Genomic DNA, 17,788 nt, shown 5'->3' with positions numbered 1-17,788 from the left:
AAAAAGGTATAGCTTAAAAAGCCAATAAAGGGCCAGGTGTGGTGACTCACTTCTGTAATCCCAGCACTTTGGGAGGCCAAGGCAGGAGAATCACCTGAGGGCGGGACTTCAAGACCAGCCTGACCAACATGGTGAAACTCTGTCTCTACTAAAAATACAAAAATTAGCTGGGTGTGGTGGCACATCCCTGTAATCCCAGTTACTTGGGAAGCTGAGGCAGGAGAATCCCTTGAACCCAGGAGGCAGAGGGTGCAGTGAGCCAAGACTGGGTCATTGCACTCCAGCCTGGGTAAGAAGAGCGAAACTCTTTCTCAAAAACAAAAACAAAAAATAGCCAATAAGAAACCAAAATAAAACACTAAAAAATATTCAATGAATCCAAAGTAAAAAATAAGAACAAAAGACAAAAGAGATGAATGAAAAACACGCAAGATGGCAACCTTAAACCCAACTAAATTCAATAATTACATCAAATATAAATATACTAAACACTCCAATAAAAAGGCAGACTGTCAGACTGGGTAATAAAAGCAAAACTATATACTGTATTTTTTTTTTGTTGTTGTTGTTGTTGAGATGGAGTTTCACTCTTGTTGCCCAGGCTGGAGTGCAATGGCACGATCTCAGCTCACTGCAACCTCCGCCTCCTGGATTCAAGCAATTCTCCTGTCTCAGCCTCCCGAGTAGCTGAGATTACAGTCGCCCTCCACCATGCTCAGCTAATTTCTGTATTTTTAGTAGAGACGGGGTTTCATCATACTGGTCAGGCTGGTCTTGAACTTCTGACCTCAGATGACCCACCCACATGGCCTCCCAAAGTGCTGGGATTACAGGCGTGAGCCACCACGCCTGGCCATACTGTATATTAGCGGTGTCCTTTTAATAAAAAGACAGAGCTTGGTTCAAGTAAAAGTTTCAAAGTAAAGGGGGAAAAGGTATACTATACAGACATTAATCATAAGAAAGCTAAAGTAGCTACATAAACATCAAAGCTGGCTTCAAGACTAAAAGCATTACCAGATATAAAATATGTACTCATCAGAAAGACATAATAATGCCAAGTAAGAAACTCAAAATACATGAAGCAAAATTTCAGAGAACTAAAAAGAAAAATAGATAAATGAGTAGTCACATTTGTTTGGAGTGTTCTTTTTTTTTTTTTTTTTTTCTTTAGAGTCTTGCTCTGTCACCCCCCAGGCTGGAGTGCAGTGGCACAATCTCGGCTCACTGCAACTTCCGTCTTCCAGGTACAAGCGATTCTTCTGCCTTAGCCTCCTGAGTAGTTGGGATTAAAGGCACGCACCACCACACCTGGCTAATTTTTGTATTTTTAGTAGAGACCGGTTTCACCATGTTAGCCAGGCTGGTCTTGAACTCCTGACCTCAATGATCCACCCACCTCGGCCTCCCAAAGTGCTGGGATTACAGGCATGAGCCACCATGCCTGGCCACATTTGGAGAGTTGAATAACTCTAAGCAATCAATATAATAAGAAAACAAAAAATTACTATTAAGAATATAGAATAGACAGCCCTATCCACAAGAAAAATTAGCCACATGTTATTTTAAGTTTTCTAAGTCACATTTTAAAAAATCATTTAAATAATATTTTTATTTACTAACCCAAAATATTATCATTTCAACCTACTCAGTATTTTTTACTTTTCTTTCTTCTTTTTTTTTGAGACAGGGTTTCACTCCCGTCAACCAGGCTGGAATGCAATGGTGCGATCTTGGCTCTTTGCAACCTTTTCCTCCTGGGCTCAAGCAATTCTCCTCCCTCAGCCTCCCAAGTAGTTGGGACTACAAGCGTGAGCCGGCTAATTTTTTTTTATATTTTTTGTAGAGATAGGGTTTAACCATGTTGCCCAGGCTGGTCTCGAACTCCTGGGCTCAAGTGATCCACTCACCTCACTCAGCCTCCCAAAGTGCTGGGATTACAGGCATGAGCCACCATGCCTGGCCGATTATTACTTTATATACAGTCTTCTAAATCTGCTGTGTATTTTACAACTACAGCACATTTCAACTTAGACACTAAATGCTTATCAGAAACACGTAATCATTTAATTTCATAAAACTTACAACTGAAAAAGTAGACTTATGTATAAAAGTTGTTCCAACAAAGTTTTCCAGTATAATAACTGAATCAAATATTAATCATTTTCCACTCATATTTGTATCCATACTAAAACTGTTTTTAATGTAAATTAGTAAAATTAAATAAAACTGAAAATTTATTCAGTCACACCATTCAAATTGCTTTAATACTCATTTCTTTCACTAACAACCATTTCTCTACATGTTTCCTCTTGTATGAACTGTCTATTCACAATCCAATAACTTTAAAGAAATGTTTAAATTACCACCGTAAAGTCCCTTTAATTCTACACTAAATCAGATGCTTAAACAGTATTTTACAGACAGGTTTTTTAATTCAAAAAACTTTGTGTTGCCTGTAAACTGGAGTACCTTGTATATAGTACATAATTTAATGCTGGAAATCTAATTTAAAAGGTTTAGCCAGCTGGGCACGGTGGCTCACGTCTGTAATCCCAGCACTTTGGGAGGCCGAGGCAGGTGGATCATGAGGTCAGGAGATCGAGACCATCCTGGGCAACATGGTGAAACCCTGTCTCTACTAAAAATACAAAAATTAGCTGGGCGTGGTGGTGGGTGCCTGTAATCCCAACTACTTGAGAGGCTGAGGCAGGAGAATCACTTGAACCCAGGAGGCAGAGGTTGCAGTGAGCCAAGATTGCGCCACTACACTCCAGCCTGGCAACAGAGCAAGACTCCGTCTCAAAAATAAATAAATAAAATAAAAAGTTTATGGTTACTATATATGTTTGTTTAATATATTTATGATTTACTTCCTACAAAACCCTCAGTCAGAAATGTTTCCTATCACATTTGGGATTAAGGAAAAAAAAAAAAGAAGTAGACATGGTGAAACCTCGTCTCTACTAAAAATACAAAAATTAGCCGGGCATGGTGGCGCACCTGTAGTCCCAGCTATTTAGGAGGCTGAGGCAGAAGAGTCACTTCAACCCAGGAGGCGGAGGTTGCAGTGAGCCAAGATTGCACCACTGCACTCCAGCCTGGGCGACAGAGCAAGACTCCGTCTCAAAAAAAAAAACCTCTAGAGACACTTTTTTATACTGGGGAGGAAAAGCATTTTCCAAGAACTACAAGGTTTTAGGCATTAATAGAATATACATATACACCCTAGAATATATATCAAGATACATGAGAACATTCAAGTTCCAGTACATATGCTTAAAAATTAGCCTCAATACTTAAAACTATTGTATCACTCCCACAGGATTTATAGATTAGGCAGCCCAATTTGCTCATTTTAAAAATAAGAGAAACATACAATTAAACCACTGTTTGGGGGGAAATCAAGGCCAGGTCTTATTTAGTGTTATTTCGTCTACAGCAGTGCTTGTCAAGCTTAACATGAATACACATCACCTGAGTATCTTGTTAAAATGCATATTCTGGTTCAATAAAACTGGGGTTGAGCTTGAAACTGCATTATTAAATCCAAGATGATGCCAACATTGCTGGTCCTCAGGATATATGGACTAACAAGGGTCACTCTATTACACAAGTGTTTAGGATATAAGTGTCATTCATTTAATTCTATTTCATGTAGTTTCTAACAATATTAAAATAAAATTTTCAAGGAAGGAAAAAAGTTTTCAAGCTAAACTGTAATGCTCTATTTTTCCTGGGAGACTGCTAATACTCTGATTCTGATATAACTAACCACTCCAGGGCTGCTATCAAGGGTTTGATACACCAAAGTTCAAAAAAGTCGAGGTACATAAAACAATCTCTACTTTAAAAAGAAAAAGGCTATAGAAATTATTTTAAAGTGGCCAGGCGCGGTGGCTCACGCCTGTAATCCCAGCACTTTGGGAGGCTGAGGCGGGCGGATCACGAGGTCAGGAGATCGAGACCACGATGAAACCCCGTCTCTACTAAAAATACAAAAAAAGTAAGCCGGGCGCGGTGGCGGGCGCCTGTGGTCCCAGCTACTCGGGTGGCTGAGGCCGGAGAATGGCACGAACCCGAGATGCGGAGCTTGCAGTGAGCCGAGACTGCACCACTGCACTCCAGCCTGGGCGACAGAGTAAAACTCCATCTCAAAAAAAAAGCAACTATTTTAAAATGTTAACATGATATACAGCTAGGATTGAAAACTATCAGCTAGTTTAGCTCTATTAAACTATTAGTCTAGCTCATCCAATCACCTGGGGGAGCTTTTATGACAGTGCTGGGTCTCCCCCATAAGACTGTTGCAGCCTGGGATACAAGTATTATAAGTACTGACAAAGACACAAACTTGGACTTCAACAAATTTTCTCTGAAGAAAAAAACAGCTATTAGTCAAAGAGATACTACAAGAAAATATTTTAACTTATAATCTGGTCCTATAAAACATTAAGAACTTATAAAGTCATATTTCTCTCATATAAAATTAGAACTACAATGCAAATTACAAAAACAAAAATTTTAAAGACTCCAGGAAAGGACCTATCAACAATTTCAGTTATCAAATATTTTCTCCCATTAGCCTTGTCCCTTTCTAGTCAACAACAAAAGACCATCCTAAAACAGACTTTTAAAAATGCTTTAAAGAGGGCAGGTGCAGTGGCCCACGACTGTAATCCTAGCACCTTGGGAGGCCGAGGTGGGTGGATCTCCTGAGGTCAGGAGTTCCAGACCAGCCTGGCCAAATGGTGAAACCCTGTCTCCACTAAAAATACAAAAATTAGCCGGGTGTGGTGTCACACGCCTATAATCCCAGCTACTTGGGAGGCTGAGGCAGGAGAATCGCTCGAACCCCAGAGCGTGGGAGATGGAGGTTGCAGTGAGCCGAGATCCCACCACTGCACTCCAGCCTGAGTGACAGAACCAGACTCCACCTCAAAAAAAAAAAAAAAAAAAAAATGCTTTAAGGAGTATATAATGCCATTCATCTCCTTCCTTCATTACTATTAAATCAGGAAACAAAGAGTTGTTTTTCCTATAGGATTCACATACTATTTTCCACTTGAAATGTACCCCATTTCCATAGTAACTACCACTGATGTCACAGAATTCTTGCTGTTCCCACTTAAAGAACACTAAGGCAAAAAACGCTTTTATACATTTATTAAAATAGATGAAGAAAAATGTAAAATGGTTTATAAATGTATAAACTCAAAGTATTTTTCCCAAAGTTTGTCATCAAATATTAACCAGTTCTTAAAGCATACACCTGAATATAAGTGTACTTAAAAAAAATACTAAAGTTGGCCGGGCACGGTGGCTCACACCTGTAATCCTAGCCCTTTGGGAGGCCGAGGCAGGTGGATCACTTGAGGTCAGGAGTTCAAAACCAGCCTGGCCAATACGGTGAAACCCCGTCTCTACTAAAAACACCAAAAAAATAGCTGGGAGTGGTGGTAGATGCCTGTAATCCCAGCTACTCGGGAGGCTGAGACACGAGAATTGCTTGAACCCGGGGGACAGAGGTTGCAGTGAGATGAGATCGTCGTCCACTGCACTCTAGCCTGGGTAGAGCAAGGCTCCATCTCAAAAAAAAAAAAAAAAAAGAATACTAAAGTAAATTTAAATTTGGTATTTTAAATGAGGTTGAAATTTATGAAGTCAACTTTGTTAGCTAGTCAGGAGATTCTAGAATAAACGATGGCTCAGGGATTCTTTTTTTTTTTTTTTTAAAGATTTTGGGTGTTTTGCTTGTTTTGAGATGGGGTCTTGCTCTGATGCCCAGGCTGGAATACAGTGGCACAATCACAGCTCACTGTGGCCTTGACCCCCAAGGCTCAAGTGATCCTCCCATGTCAGCTTCCTGAGTAGCTGGGACCACAGGCATGCACTACCACAGTCAACTAATTTGTTTTTTGTAGAGTCCAGGTCTCACTATGTTGCCCAGGCTGGTCTCAAACTCCTGGACTAAAGGGATCCTCCTGCCTCGGCCTCCCCAAAGTGCTGGGATTCCAGGCATGGGCCACCACACCCAGCCCCAGGGAACTCTATAAGCAACAAGACAGAAATTCAGACATTCTATTCAGGTTCTGCAAGTCTCTCCATTTAAGGCTCTTCATTTTCTTCTACAGAGAAGTCTTGAAGAAAATCTCACCTGAAGTCAAGACCCAAAGAAAGGGTCTTGGACTGGCTCTTAGGTACTTTATTGAGGGGAGATGAGGGAGAACATACTTTTGTTATGTTATGTGGACCAGATTTTTAAAGAATGAAAGTACACAATATTGAAATTTTCTTACTTTAATATTTTTTAGGTAAGTTGTTTATATCCTAGAGAAATTCCTGCATACATATACATGAAGAACGAAACATGGTTCCTTGTTGACCAAAGTATTGTTTGTAACTACAAAAAAAAAAAATTGGAATAACCTAAATACCCATGGATAAATAAAATATAAGTCAGAGAATTGAAATTAATGCATAAGATCTGAATATTTACATATGGATAAGTTTCCACACCAATGTGGAATGAAAAAAATTAAATCAAGCAGCCAGGCACGGTGGCTCACGCCTGTAATCCCAGCACTTTGGGAGGCCGAGGCAGGTGGATCACGAGAGGTCAGGAGATCGAGACCATCCTGGCTAACATGGTAAAACCCCATCTCTACTAAAAAATACAAAAAATTAGCCGGGCATGGTGGCACGTGCCTATAGTCCCAGCTACTCGGGAGGCTGAGGCAGGAGAATGGCATGAACTTGGGAGATGGAGCTTGCAGTGAGCCAAGATCGCGCCACTGCACTCCAGCCTGGGCAACAGAGTGAGACTCCATCTCAAAAAAATTAAATTAAATTAAATTAAATTAAATCAAGCTACAAAATACAGTCTGAACCACTCACCATGTTTTAAACACAACAAAATACTGTATATTATTTATGAAATATACAAATGTTATAAGCTATTTAAAAACCAGAAAGCATACACCACTTTCAGGACAGGTGTATATCTATGAAGAAAGGGGAAAAGAGAAAGGTTATTGGGAGAACCATTCAACTGCACAGTAAGATTTTCTCTTTTAAAAAGGATTCAAAATCAATATGGCAAATATTATGTATTAGATTAATGCAATGGCTACTTGGGTATCTATTTTATCTTTCTCTGTCATTTTTGTAAGTTTGAAATACATTACAATTGTTTTTAATGAAATATTTTAATTTGCCTCAAAATTTACTTCCACAGACAGGCAAGAAAACTTACATTTACTGAAATGACTCAATGAAATAATCCTCTCAACAACCCAGTAACTTAGCTATTAGCCCCATTTCAGAGAGAGGAAATGTGGATATTCAAAGATGTTTTTTTAAAAATTATTTAAGGTTCTACAGCTAAAAGGTAATGCATGCATTAAGATTTCTATCTTTTAAACCCATGCTGTTTCCACTATACCAAACTGCTTTTCGATGTTATAGGATAATTCTTAAACAGATAATTCTCACTGTTCCCCAGTGATACAGCCATAGAAAGGAGACTCAAATCAGTCCACATAATGATGCTTATCATTTAAAATAAATCCCTAATATTAGCTAATCGATTCTTATGAGTAAATAACTACAAGTGCAAAATAAGAATGGGTTTAAAGGGCTTGTTTTTGCTTGGGAAAGGTGGATTCACTAACATCTGATATTTGAGATTTCTAGCTCCCTAAAGTTCTAGATTAAACTAGATGTTTGGGAAAAAACTAGAGTAACCAAAATAATCACAATTACAAATACACATAACCCTTCCTTACCATACATATCACAGGGCAAAAATCTGCTTACTAAAGAATGGTCAACACATTTGTAATTCAATTATTTATTGTGGGCCTATGACTGAGTTAATACTGTCAATATTTAATTAGCCACAGCAACACCGTAGAACAGTGAGTCTCACACCCACTAGAGTTTAAGAACCATCTGGGTAACTGGCTCAGAATACAGATTCTTAGACCCCACCTCCAGAGTCTGATTCAGCTGATCCATGGAGTCCAGAAGTCTACATTTTTAACAAGCACCCCACTAACCAGCACCATGGCAGTTCTGACACAAGGGGTGAAAGGTCTAGAACTGGAGGTGCATAAATCTTTATTCTTTCAACAGTCACTGAATACCTACAACACAGTTCTGAGAACTACAGATTCAGTAGTAAAACAAAATTAAGAACAACAACAAAAATCCTGCCCTTAGGAGCTTACATCCTAAAGATAGAGCAACAAAAAACATATGTGTGATGTCAGCTAGTGTTAAGCGCTACAGAGAAAAGTAAAACGAGCCAAGGGAAATGGAGGCAGGAGTTGTCATTGAAGACAATAGTCAGAGATAACTTCTACAAGACGACATTTGAGCAAAGCAACGAAAGACATGGACATCTAGAGGAAAAGAGGAAAACATTATTAGTAACTTTCTCATCCCTCAAAATAATTTACTGTATGAAATAATTTTAGGTGTTGTAGCTTTTACTACAGAAGAGTGAAAAACAGAGTGCCTACTATGTGCCTATTATCTCTTTAAACCTCAAAATCACTTTGTGGAGTAGCTATGAGTTTCCTTGTTTCCATAAAGGAGGCCACTGAAGCTCAGATTAAGCAATCTGCAAGGATACACATTTTGTAAGTAATCAACTGAGGATGCACAACCAGGTCTTTGTAACTGTCAAAAGCATCATCTTCCAACTAAGCCGAACTGTTAGTGTCTTTATTATCAAATGAGCATGTTTGCTGAATAAACTCAGATCTGAATTCTTACATGCTCAGTATTTCTAGAAACCTGAAAAAAGTTACCAAAAATACAAGTTGTTTATTAAAAAGCTTGGGGAGGGCGTTATTTACCATCTTTATAACAAATCTTGGCACACAGCTATTTTTCCAAAAATTTCCTAGTTAATATTTATACAGTCAGCAAATCATTTACACAGTCTCCCAATATTTGGGGAACAATTTTTTCTTTATAAACTTTCTAGAAGGACAAGTGTTAAATTGCATATCTTTAAAATATAAGATGCAATAAAAGTATATTTGCCCATCTTTGGCAAGATAAGCACACACATTTAAATATAAGTAAATGTGCAACTCACTGTTTCCTATTCACCAACTCCAACAATTCTCAGGACACCTACTATCCAATGTGTCATGAATTACGAGGAAGACCTCCCACCCTACCTACTTCACACTGGTAACCAGAGAGCAAGGCACTATGCTAGACAGAAGTATAATTCAATAATAACAGTCTTTATTCTTAACGGTTCTAACACAAACAAGCATAAAAGGATACCGTAATATAAAGGAAATGCTATTTGAGTATAAAAGTAGCCCTTTTTGGATTATCTAAACTAGGGTTATCAATAAAGACATTCTGAAGACGGCTGCATCTCTTAAGCCCTGAGGATGAGATTAAAGCTAACTTTAAAAATGTAGTCTAGGCCAGGCACAGTGGCTTATGCCTGTAATCCCAGCACTTTGGGAGGCCAAGGCAGGCAGATCATGAGGTCAGGAGTTGGAGACCAGCCTGACCAACATGGTGAAACCCCGTCTCTACTAAAAATACAAAAATTACCCGGGCGTGGTGGCAGATGCCTGCAATACCAGCTACTCAGGAGGCTGAGGCAGGAGAATCACTTGAACGCGGGAGGCAGAGGTTGCAATGAGCCGAGATTGTGCCACTGCACTCCAGCCTGGGCAACAGGGTAAGACTCCATCTCAAAAAAATAAAATTAAATTAAAATAAAAGTATAGTCTGAGAATGCTGGACATCATCCCTGAGGAGTACCACTGGCAGTTTCATAGCAGAGGAGAGAGAGAATCAAAGCTGTGTTGCAGAGACAAACTCAAAGTGATGAGTAAGACGTGTAATGAGCAAATCAGATATAAGGCAATTTCAAGAGCCCGAATATAAAATGAGAAGCCCAAAGTCAAGAGGTGACAGTAAAAATGGAAGAGCTAGTTCTTAAACATCATTCTTTGGCCTAAGGCCACAGAGAACACTAAATTATTCCATATTTGTTATAAGAGACACTCACTTTTCTTATACGCCTTATAAAACAACAATGTACTACATTCCTATTTCCCAAAGTATTTTTAGTACAATGACTGTAAGAGCTCCAAGATTTTGTAGCACAGGGATCAACAATTAATCAAAAACAGAGAAGGTTTCCTTGACTCGGGCATATAGTTTAAGCATTCTCTTTTAGGCTCAAAAAATAACTTTGTTTAAGAGTTGTAAAGTATCAAGCCCATAAAAGAACTTTGAAATTTGGGATAGCCAGTTAGCAAGAGAATCATACACACACACACACACACAAATTTAGAATATTTAAATTTAGAATAGACATTTAGATCAAATAGGGCTACTATGACAAATTTCAAAAAGCTTTAAGCCAATACTCTGGAAATTTAGACACTAAGTTTCATTCTGCCACATCTCTCTACCTCAGATGACTGTTACAGCAGCAGTTTAAAAAAAGAGAAGGCAAGGCTGGGCACAGGATTACATGCCTGTAATCCCAGCACTTTGGGAGGCCGAGGCTGGTGGATCACGAGGTCAGGCGATCGAGACCATCCTGGCTAACACGGTGAAACCCCTTCTCTACTAAAAATACAAAAAATTAGCCAGGCGTGGTGGCAGGCGCCTGTAGTCCCAGCTACTCGGGAGGCTGAGGCAGGAGAACGGCGTGAACCCGGGAGGCGGAGCTTGCAGTGAGCCGAGATTGCACCACTGCACTCCAGCCTGGGCGACAGAGCGAGACTCCATCTCAAAAAAAAAAAAAAAAAAAAAAAGAGACAGAGAGAAGGCTGGGCACGGTGGCTCACGCCTGTAATCCCAGCACTTTGGGAGGCCAAGGCAGGCAGAACACCTGAGGTCAGGAGTTCAAGACCAGCCTTGCCAACATGGTGAAACCCTGTCTCTAGTAAAAATACAAAAAATTGGCCAGGCGCAGTGGCTCACACCTGTAATCTCAGCACTTTGGGAGGCCAAGGTGGGCGGATCACGTGGTCAGGAGTTCAAGACCAGCCTGTCCAACACAGTGAAATCCCCGGGGCATGGCGGGGGGGAGGGGGGGGGGCGCCTGTAGTCCAAGCTACTTGAGAGGCTGAGGCAGGAGAATTGCTTGAACCCCGGAAGCAGAGGTTATAGTGAGCAGAGATCATTCCTGGGTGACAGAATGAGACTCCATCTCAAAAAGAAAAAAATTAGCCGGGTATGGTGGTGTGTACCTAAAATCCCAGTTACTTGGGAGGCTGAGGCAGGAGAATGGTTTGAATCTGGGAGGCAGAGGTTGCAGTGAGCCGAGATCATGTCACTGCACTCCAGCCTGGGCGACAAGAGCTAAACTCTGTCTCAAAAAAAAAAAAAAGAGGTAAGTATTCACTCAAATTCTAGACTTGGGTCAATACAGACAAAATTCCTACTACAAGAGCAGCTGTGAAAAGAAGGGAATGGTGCCAAAAGGAGACAAATAAACATCCTTCCAACTAGATAAAATGTGACTAATTTAAAAAACAAACAAACAAAAAAAAAAAGATAAAGTCAGAGCTTCGCACTATACTCTCCTTTTGTCCCCTGTCTCTAGTTTGGCAATTTTAGGGAATATGTCAGGATTCCTTGTAGTAAATACACACGCTCAAAAACAGGAGGAAGGAAGGAGACGTTAGCACAGTTTTTAAGTTGCATTTTGAGCTCCTCACATAATTTTTCCAGGAATTATCCAGTTATTTAAACCAATTCTTTGCTCTATTTGGCTACAGAAAAATAGCCCCATTCCTTTTTTTATTAAACATACCCTAATATCATTCGGTCTTTCAGTTGCCTCTATCTAATTGCTTTTAAGTATTTTTTAAGCATCTCTTTTAGATTGAAAATTCTTAGAAATCAGGGTCAAATGTTTAAATTATGTCATAAAAAGGTTACCAAAATACTGCCTATCTTTTTATCTTCAAACCAGTGGCACAGCCTACACTTTGCTCTCTAAGATCTACCCATTCTTCAAAGCGTGACAAAGCCTCCCTCTTCCATGAAGTGTTCCTCAACAACTCTCTAGCACATGGCAATTTCTACATCAGAACATATAAGCTTAATGATAAACTTAACTCACAAATATGCATAAAGTCTCTATGATCTATGTGAAAGCTTAGAACAAGCATCTGTCTACATTATTTTTTGTAGATATTCACTATAAGCAGCTCAAAAGCCCTTTTATAAGGTAGGTACACAGTATGTCAACTAAAACTATCAAGGGAAAAAAGCTAATTTTTTGTGTAAGTATGGTCCTCTATTTGCCTGTCCCATTCCGGCCTCTAGTCCCAAAAGAAAACTAACCCCAGCCCCTTCATGTCCTACCCTCAAGAGAAGAGATGATAACTTTGTGCACTCAGTACACGCCAAACGCTTTAAGACATTATCTTTATTACTCTTATTATTTTTTTTAGCAACAGAGTCTCACTATGTCACCCAGGCTCAGCTCCATCCTGCAGCCTCAGCCTCCCAAAGTGCTGGGATTAAAGGCACGAGCCACCGCACACAGCCAAGACATTAACTTTTAATCTTAAAACTTTTCAGGTAGGTTTTTTTTACTTCAGGAAACTAAAACTTATTTGTAGAGATCTGAACCCAGTTTCTAAGCTTGCTTTTCTTCTACCACACTACTAGGCACTGAATCAGACGCCCACTCTCTGACAATAAAAAGAGATAGGAATAAACAATCAATATATCATTAACAATTTAAAGCCGGGCGCGGTGGCTCATGCCTGTAATCTCAGCACTTTGGGAGGCCAAGGAGGGCGGATCACCAGGTCAGGAGATCAAGAACATCCTGGCTAACATGGTGAAACCCCATCTCTATTAAAAATACAAAAAAAATTAGCCGGGTGTGGTGGCAGGCGCCTGTAGTCGCAGTTACTACGGAGGCTGAGGCAGGAGAATACCGTGAACCCAGGAGGCGGAGCTTGCAGTGAGCCACTGCACTCCAGCCTGGGCAACACAGCAAGAATCTATCTCAAGAAAAAAAAAAAATTTAAAACAACTTTTTTTTTTTTTTTTTTTTTTTGAGACACAGTTTCACTCTTGTCACCCAGGCTAGAGTACAATGGCGCGATCCCGGCTCACTGCCACCTCTGCCTCCAGGGTTCAAGTGATTCTCCAGCCTCAGCCTCTGGAGTAGCTGGGATTACAGGCGCTTGCCACCATGCCCAGCTAATTTTTGTATTTTTAGTAGAGACGGGGTTTCTCCATGTTGGTCAAGCTGCTCTCGAACTCCTGACCTCAGGTGATCCACTTGCCTTGGCCTCCGAAAGTGCTGGGATTACAGGCGTGAGCCACCGCACTCAGCCTGCTATCCGTTTTTAAAGCCATACAGAAAGCCCTCGAGTGTTGTGTATCGTGTGGTGTGGAGGACTAACGGATAGGAGTAAACCTACTAGAGTAATGAATTCACTGTGGAATGAAGTTCAGTTATTCTATGTTCACATCTACGTTCCTTAAAGTAAATAACTCGCAAATTTTCTAAAAAGTATATAATACACCTGGACTTTGAAAACCCAAAATGTCTACAAAATCAGAATACCATTACACTTTAAAAAGAAGAAAGAAAAGAAGAAAGCTGCTTCCCTGCACCTATCTGGAGAAAATCCTTGCGCTGTAAAGCTCTAAACCACCATTACCAAAAAAAGTTTAACTTCTACTCCTATGCGTTACATTTCTAGCTCTTAACTTTAAGAGCCTGCCAAACAGCTTTGCTGACAATTGTGTGTGTCAAACAGGTCTTCCAAATGACCACAAACAATTTTTTAATACATCTTCCTAAGAAGTCCCAAAATTTAAAAAATATATGTTGAACTCCAACGTCATCAAACTAGTTAATCAGTCTCCCTATACTCTTAGCAGCTAGCTACCTAATACCAACTGTGGAAAAAGCCTAATTTTGGAAAAGGTCTAACAATTTCAAGAAAGTTACTTATACTTGTGAGTATTCCAAAACTTTAAAGTTACAATACAGTCACAGAAAAACGAATCCTGAAATACACCTATGTGCACTCGACTTAAGGCCATAATCTTATTTTCACTCTGGGTTTCTTTTCCCTATAATATCTTTACTGTAAGGCAGCTCCTTCTCCCTAAATAATTTCGAAGAATTTCAAAACACTTTACTAAATAGATTTAATCATATCTACAGAATCCTATCAACTTAAAAAGCCAATAAAATGAGTACTTATTTCCTTTCTAAAGATCCTACATTCCTAAAAGAATAAACACAAAGCCTCTTCCTAACACTAAACTACTAAAGTGACACTTGACCCCAACTTGGTTTTTGAAGCTATTTCTCCAGGAAGCAGAGGGAGACAAAGAGTTTCTACACAGTCAAAAATAGATGAGTCCTTTTCATTCAGTCTGTTTCTTCTCACTTTAAACACAAATCCTACCAAGTTTATTTAGCTTTTAACTCATTAATGAGTGACTCGGAGCAAATTAGCAGGTACAGGAACTGTTTTAGGCAATCATTTGCTAGGAATGGCTATCAAGTGAAGGTGTTCCTGATCCGTCCTAAAAAAAAAAAAAAAGGACAAAAACCTATGAGTAGTAGACAAAAGCATTTATTAAATAATAAATGGTGGGCCCTATTTCAACAACAATCTGAAGAGTATCATCTCTTCTCAAGATACCACAGCACAAAAACGTTCATAACCATAAATGAAGTATAAATTTATGTTTCTTCTAATAAGGTAAATACATAGAACATTTTGAAACTGCATCTAAAACGCTTACCTCAAAAAAAGGAAAGAAAGAAAGAAAAGAACACACACTTCTTCCCCTACGGTCCAACCAAAAGAGCGAAATTAATCCATCTGCATTCCAAAACAACTAATTACTTAAATCCAACCAGCACAGATCTAAGGCGAAGCTGCTTCTTTGTTAGTTTTTTATTCTACAGAGTACTACCATTGTACAAACAGCCAAGTGTTTTGGTTGGCAGACAATAATAAAATAAGCTTTATTTCCTCTTCTTTTTCCCTTAGCAAAACTCCAGTCTGTCATCACCTCTGACATGCGCCAAGGACTACCAGGAATGATGAAGTATATTTCAAATAAACTTTCCTATTAAAATGAGTCCTTGTGGTTAATATCATACCAAAATGTTTTAAATTTTATCCAGCAAAACCTTTACACACTGTAAAAAAAGAAATCTTAAGACACGAGCTCGTATTTAGTGTATTTAATAATAAACTCTTATCTTGGCTGTACTTACCAAACCGTAGGCTTTTACTATTTATAAGCCTTTGAAAAAACTTTATGCCTTTCTTAAGTACCATCAAAATTTTCAATCAGGATTTCATGCGATCAATTCGCACCACAGTGAGAGATCAAATGCTAAACTCCTATAAATAGGGGTGTTATGAGTGAGAGGAATACACAACACTGCGCTGCCAACGCAACTGCGTCTTCGAGGGGGCAGGGGCGCTCCTGGTACACGTACAGTAAGAGCTCACATTCAGCAAAATCAGGGAGCCAAGGATCAGGTGACTTCACACCACAGACACTTTCAGAGTGATCAGGCCTTACTATCGTCCAAGTGACTCGTAAACGGCTCATAACCTCAGTTTGACACGAAAATCCGGACTTGCACCCTAGCCACGCACAACCCGCGCGAATGGGTTCGGGAGCCGAGGAGCCCCGAAACGCGAGCCCGGGGACAGAGCCCTGGCCTGCGGACTGCGGTTCCCTCCAGGAAGGGTGTCTAAGGAGCTTTCGGACCCGGCAGCAAGGTGTCTGCTCCCCGCGCGACCTCCTCCTCCGGGGAGCCCATCGTGCCCCGGCCACCCCTTCCCTGTCCGCGCAAAGGACAGCGAGCGCCCGCCAGCTAACGGGTCGCCCCGCCGCGTCCGGAGCTCGCCGGACAGAGCGGAGCCGCAGCCGACCTCCCCGCGCCCCGGGCAGGCGGCCACGGCTCAAGGCCGCCCCCTAAGGTCGGGGCGGGCATGAAGGCAGCCACGCGGCGGGCTGGCGGGCAGGGGGCCGGGCTGGGCGCAGACGCGCGCGCCACTGGTTCTCCCAGCAGCTACTGGAGCCCCGGCCCACGAGCCGCCCTTTCAGGCCGCGCGCTGCGGGAGCGCGGGGCGCGGCTGAGGCTAGGCCCGGCGGGCAGGCGCGGCGGCGGGAGGAGACCTGAACCAGCCGCGGACTCCGACCCCGCCGCCTGCGGCCGGTGCCCGCGAGCCCGAGCAGCAAGCGTCCTCTCCCCAGCAAGGCCCCGCGGCCTCTGCCCCGCTGGCCCGTACCTAGCGAGGTCGTGGACGAGACGTGGTTAACCGCGGCGTTTGGGTCGCTGGTCCGCCGCCGGCGCCGCAGCCCCTGGTGCGTTTGCTGCCCTCGCGCTGCCTCGTCCCCCTCCGCCATCTTGTACCGATTTAAAATTAACTCCCCACTGACGTCAAACGCCGCCGCCGCTTTATCAACCTCCCGGGAGCCGGCGAGGGGCCGGCGGGTCCTAACGCCGCCCTCGACCCGTATCCCCTCGCCCTCCCTCCGCCCCCGCCCCGCCCATCGCTCGCTCGCTCCGCCCCCGCCTTGCCCGCCTGCAGATCTGTCTCCACGGCTCCAAGCTTCTGGTTGGACTGGGGCGGGGGTGTCCCTGCCGCCGCCGTCTCACACCCCCACCTCCCTGAGCTCAGCACCACACCCCCTTAGCGCTGGGCCAGGCTATGCAAACGCAGAGGGGATCTCCAAAGAACTAAGTCCCTCCTTCCCAATTCGCTTTACATCTCTAATCATTGATTCGTGCGTCCTGCACGTGAGGTGGCTTTCGCACCCCTTCTCTCCTTTTCATCGCCCCCTCCTCATCACAACCATTCCCCTCCTGTCTCCCCACCCAACCCTCAAGCTGTTGCCAGTGCCCTGCTTTTCCTCTTGATCTTTTCTCTCCTCACCCAGGTCCCTGCTGTTGCTTCCCCTCCCCCCCACCATCCTAAGGTTTGTTTGCATTCGCTCCCCATCTACTTATGAGACCCTCCCCCATCTTCTCAACTGTGTATACCCTGGCCCTGTGCTCCTAGCACCTTGCAGAGGCATGCCAGAAAGCACTCTAATCGGAAAATGAATCGTGGCAGGTTCTTTCCTAATTGTGATGAACCTTCTTCTGGGTATCCAGTGACATCCAGTAGAAAGTTCAGGTCACTTTTTAAAATACAAGTCAGCCCGTGGAGGCGTCTGTGAAACATGATCCCTTTGGATTTTTACCATACTGCCAGCTGCATTAGAAATTCCTCTTCTTCAGTAAAAACAGATGTCTGGGTGTACAAACAGCTGTTTTGTCCAGGTCTTCTCATAAGTCTAAAATTCACAGCCTGCATGATCTCTAGAAAAGCATTGGTGTTATTGAAGCTTTCAAAATACCATTCCAGGCAGGGTGTGGTGGCTCACGCCTCCCGGGTTCAAGCAATTCTCTGCCTCAGCCTCCCGAGTAGCTGGGACTACAGTCCCCCGCCACCACACCCTGCTAATTTTTGTATTTTTAGTAGAGACGGGATTTCACCATCTTGGCCAGGCTGGTCTTGAACTACTGACCTCGTGATTCACCCGCCTCGGCCTCCCAGAGTGCTGGGATTACAGGCGTAAGCCATTGTGGCCCATCCAAATATATTTCAACAGAATATGGAGTTTGTTCTCATTGTCACATAAATCTAGGAGAATAATGATATACATGTTCTTGGCAATATTCTTTGAGTTACTAAGGTTCTAGTTCTGGGACTTGAACCACCTCCACAGT

General features: G+C 42.1%; 1 protein-coding gene across 8 annotated transcripts in view; it reads right to left on the bottom strand.

The window, feature by feature from the left end:
* Window positions 1-17,240, bottom strand: part of ATL2 (atlastin GTPase 2) — a 76,242-nt gene extending 59,002 nt beyond the window's left edge. For 2 of the 8 annotated variants that reach the window (XM_055240958.2, XM_055240960.2), the window contains exon 1: window positions 16,302-16,532. In XM_055240958.2, the coding sequence (XP_055096933.1) occupies window positions 16,302-16,419 (118 nt within the window). In that variant the 5' untranslated portion in view covers window positions 16,420-16,532. Of the gene's footprint in view, window positions 1-15,271; window positions 15,902-16,301; window positions 16,561-17,141 lie in introns of those variants that run through there. The other 6 variants (XM_055240962.2, XM_055240963.2, XM_055240961.2 and 3 more) reach the window with 5 other exon arrangements.
* Between the last annotated feature and the right edge of the window lie 548 nt (window positions 17,241-17,788).

This window comes from Symphalangus syndactylus, chromosome 14 (assembly GCF_028878055.3).
Source record: "Symphalangus syndactylus isolate Jambi chromosome 14, NHGRI_mSymSyn1-v2.1_pri, whole genome shotgun sequence".
Classification (NCBI taxonomy): domain Eukaryota; kingdom Metazoa; phylum Chordata; class Mammalia; order Primates; family Hylobatidae; genus Symphalangus; species Symphalangus syndactylus.
Note: the sequence above shows the minus strand (reverse complement) of the source record. Positions and strands in the feature narration are given on the sequence as shown.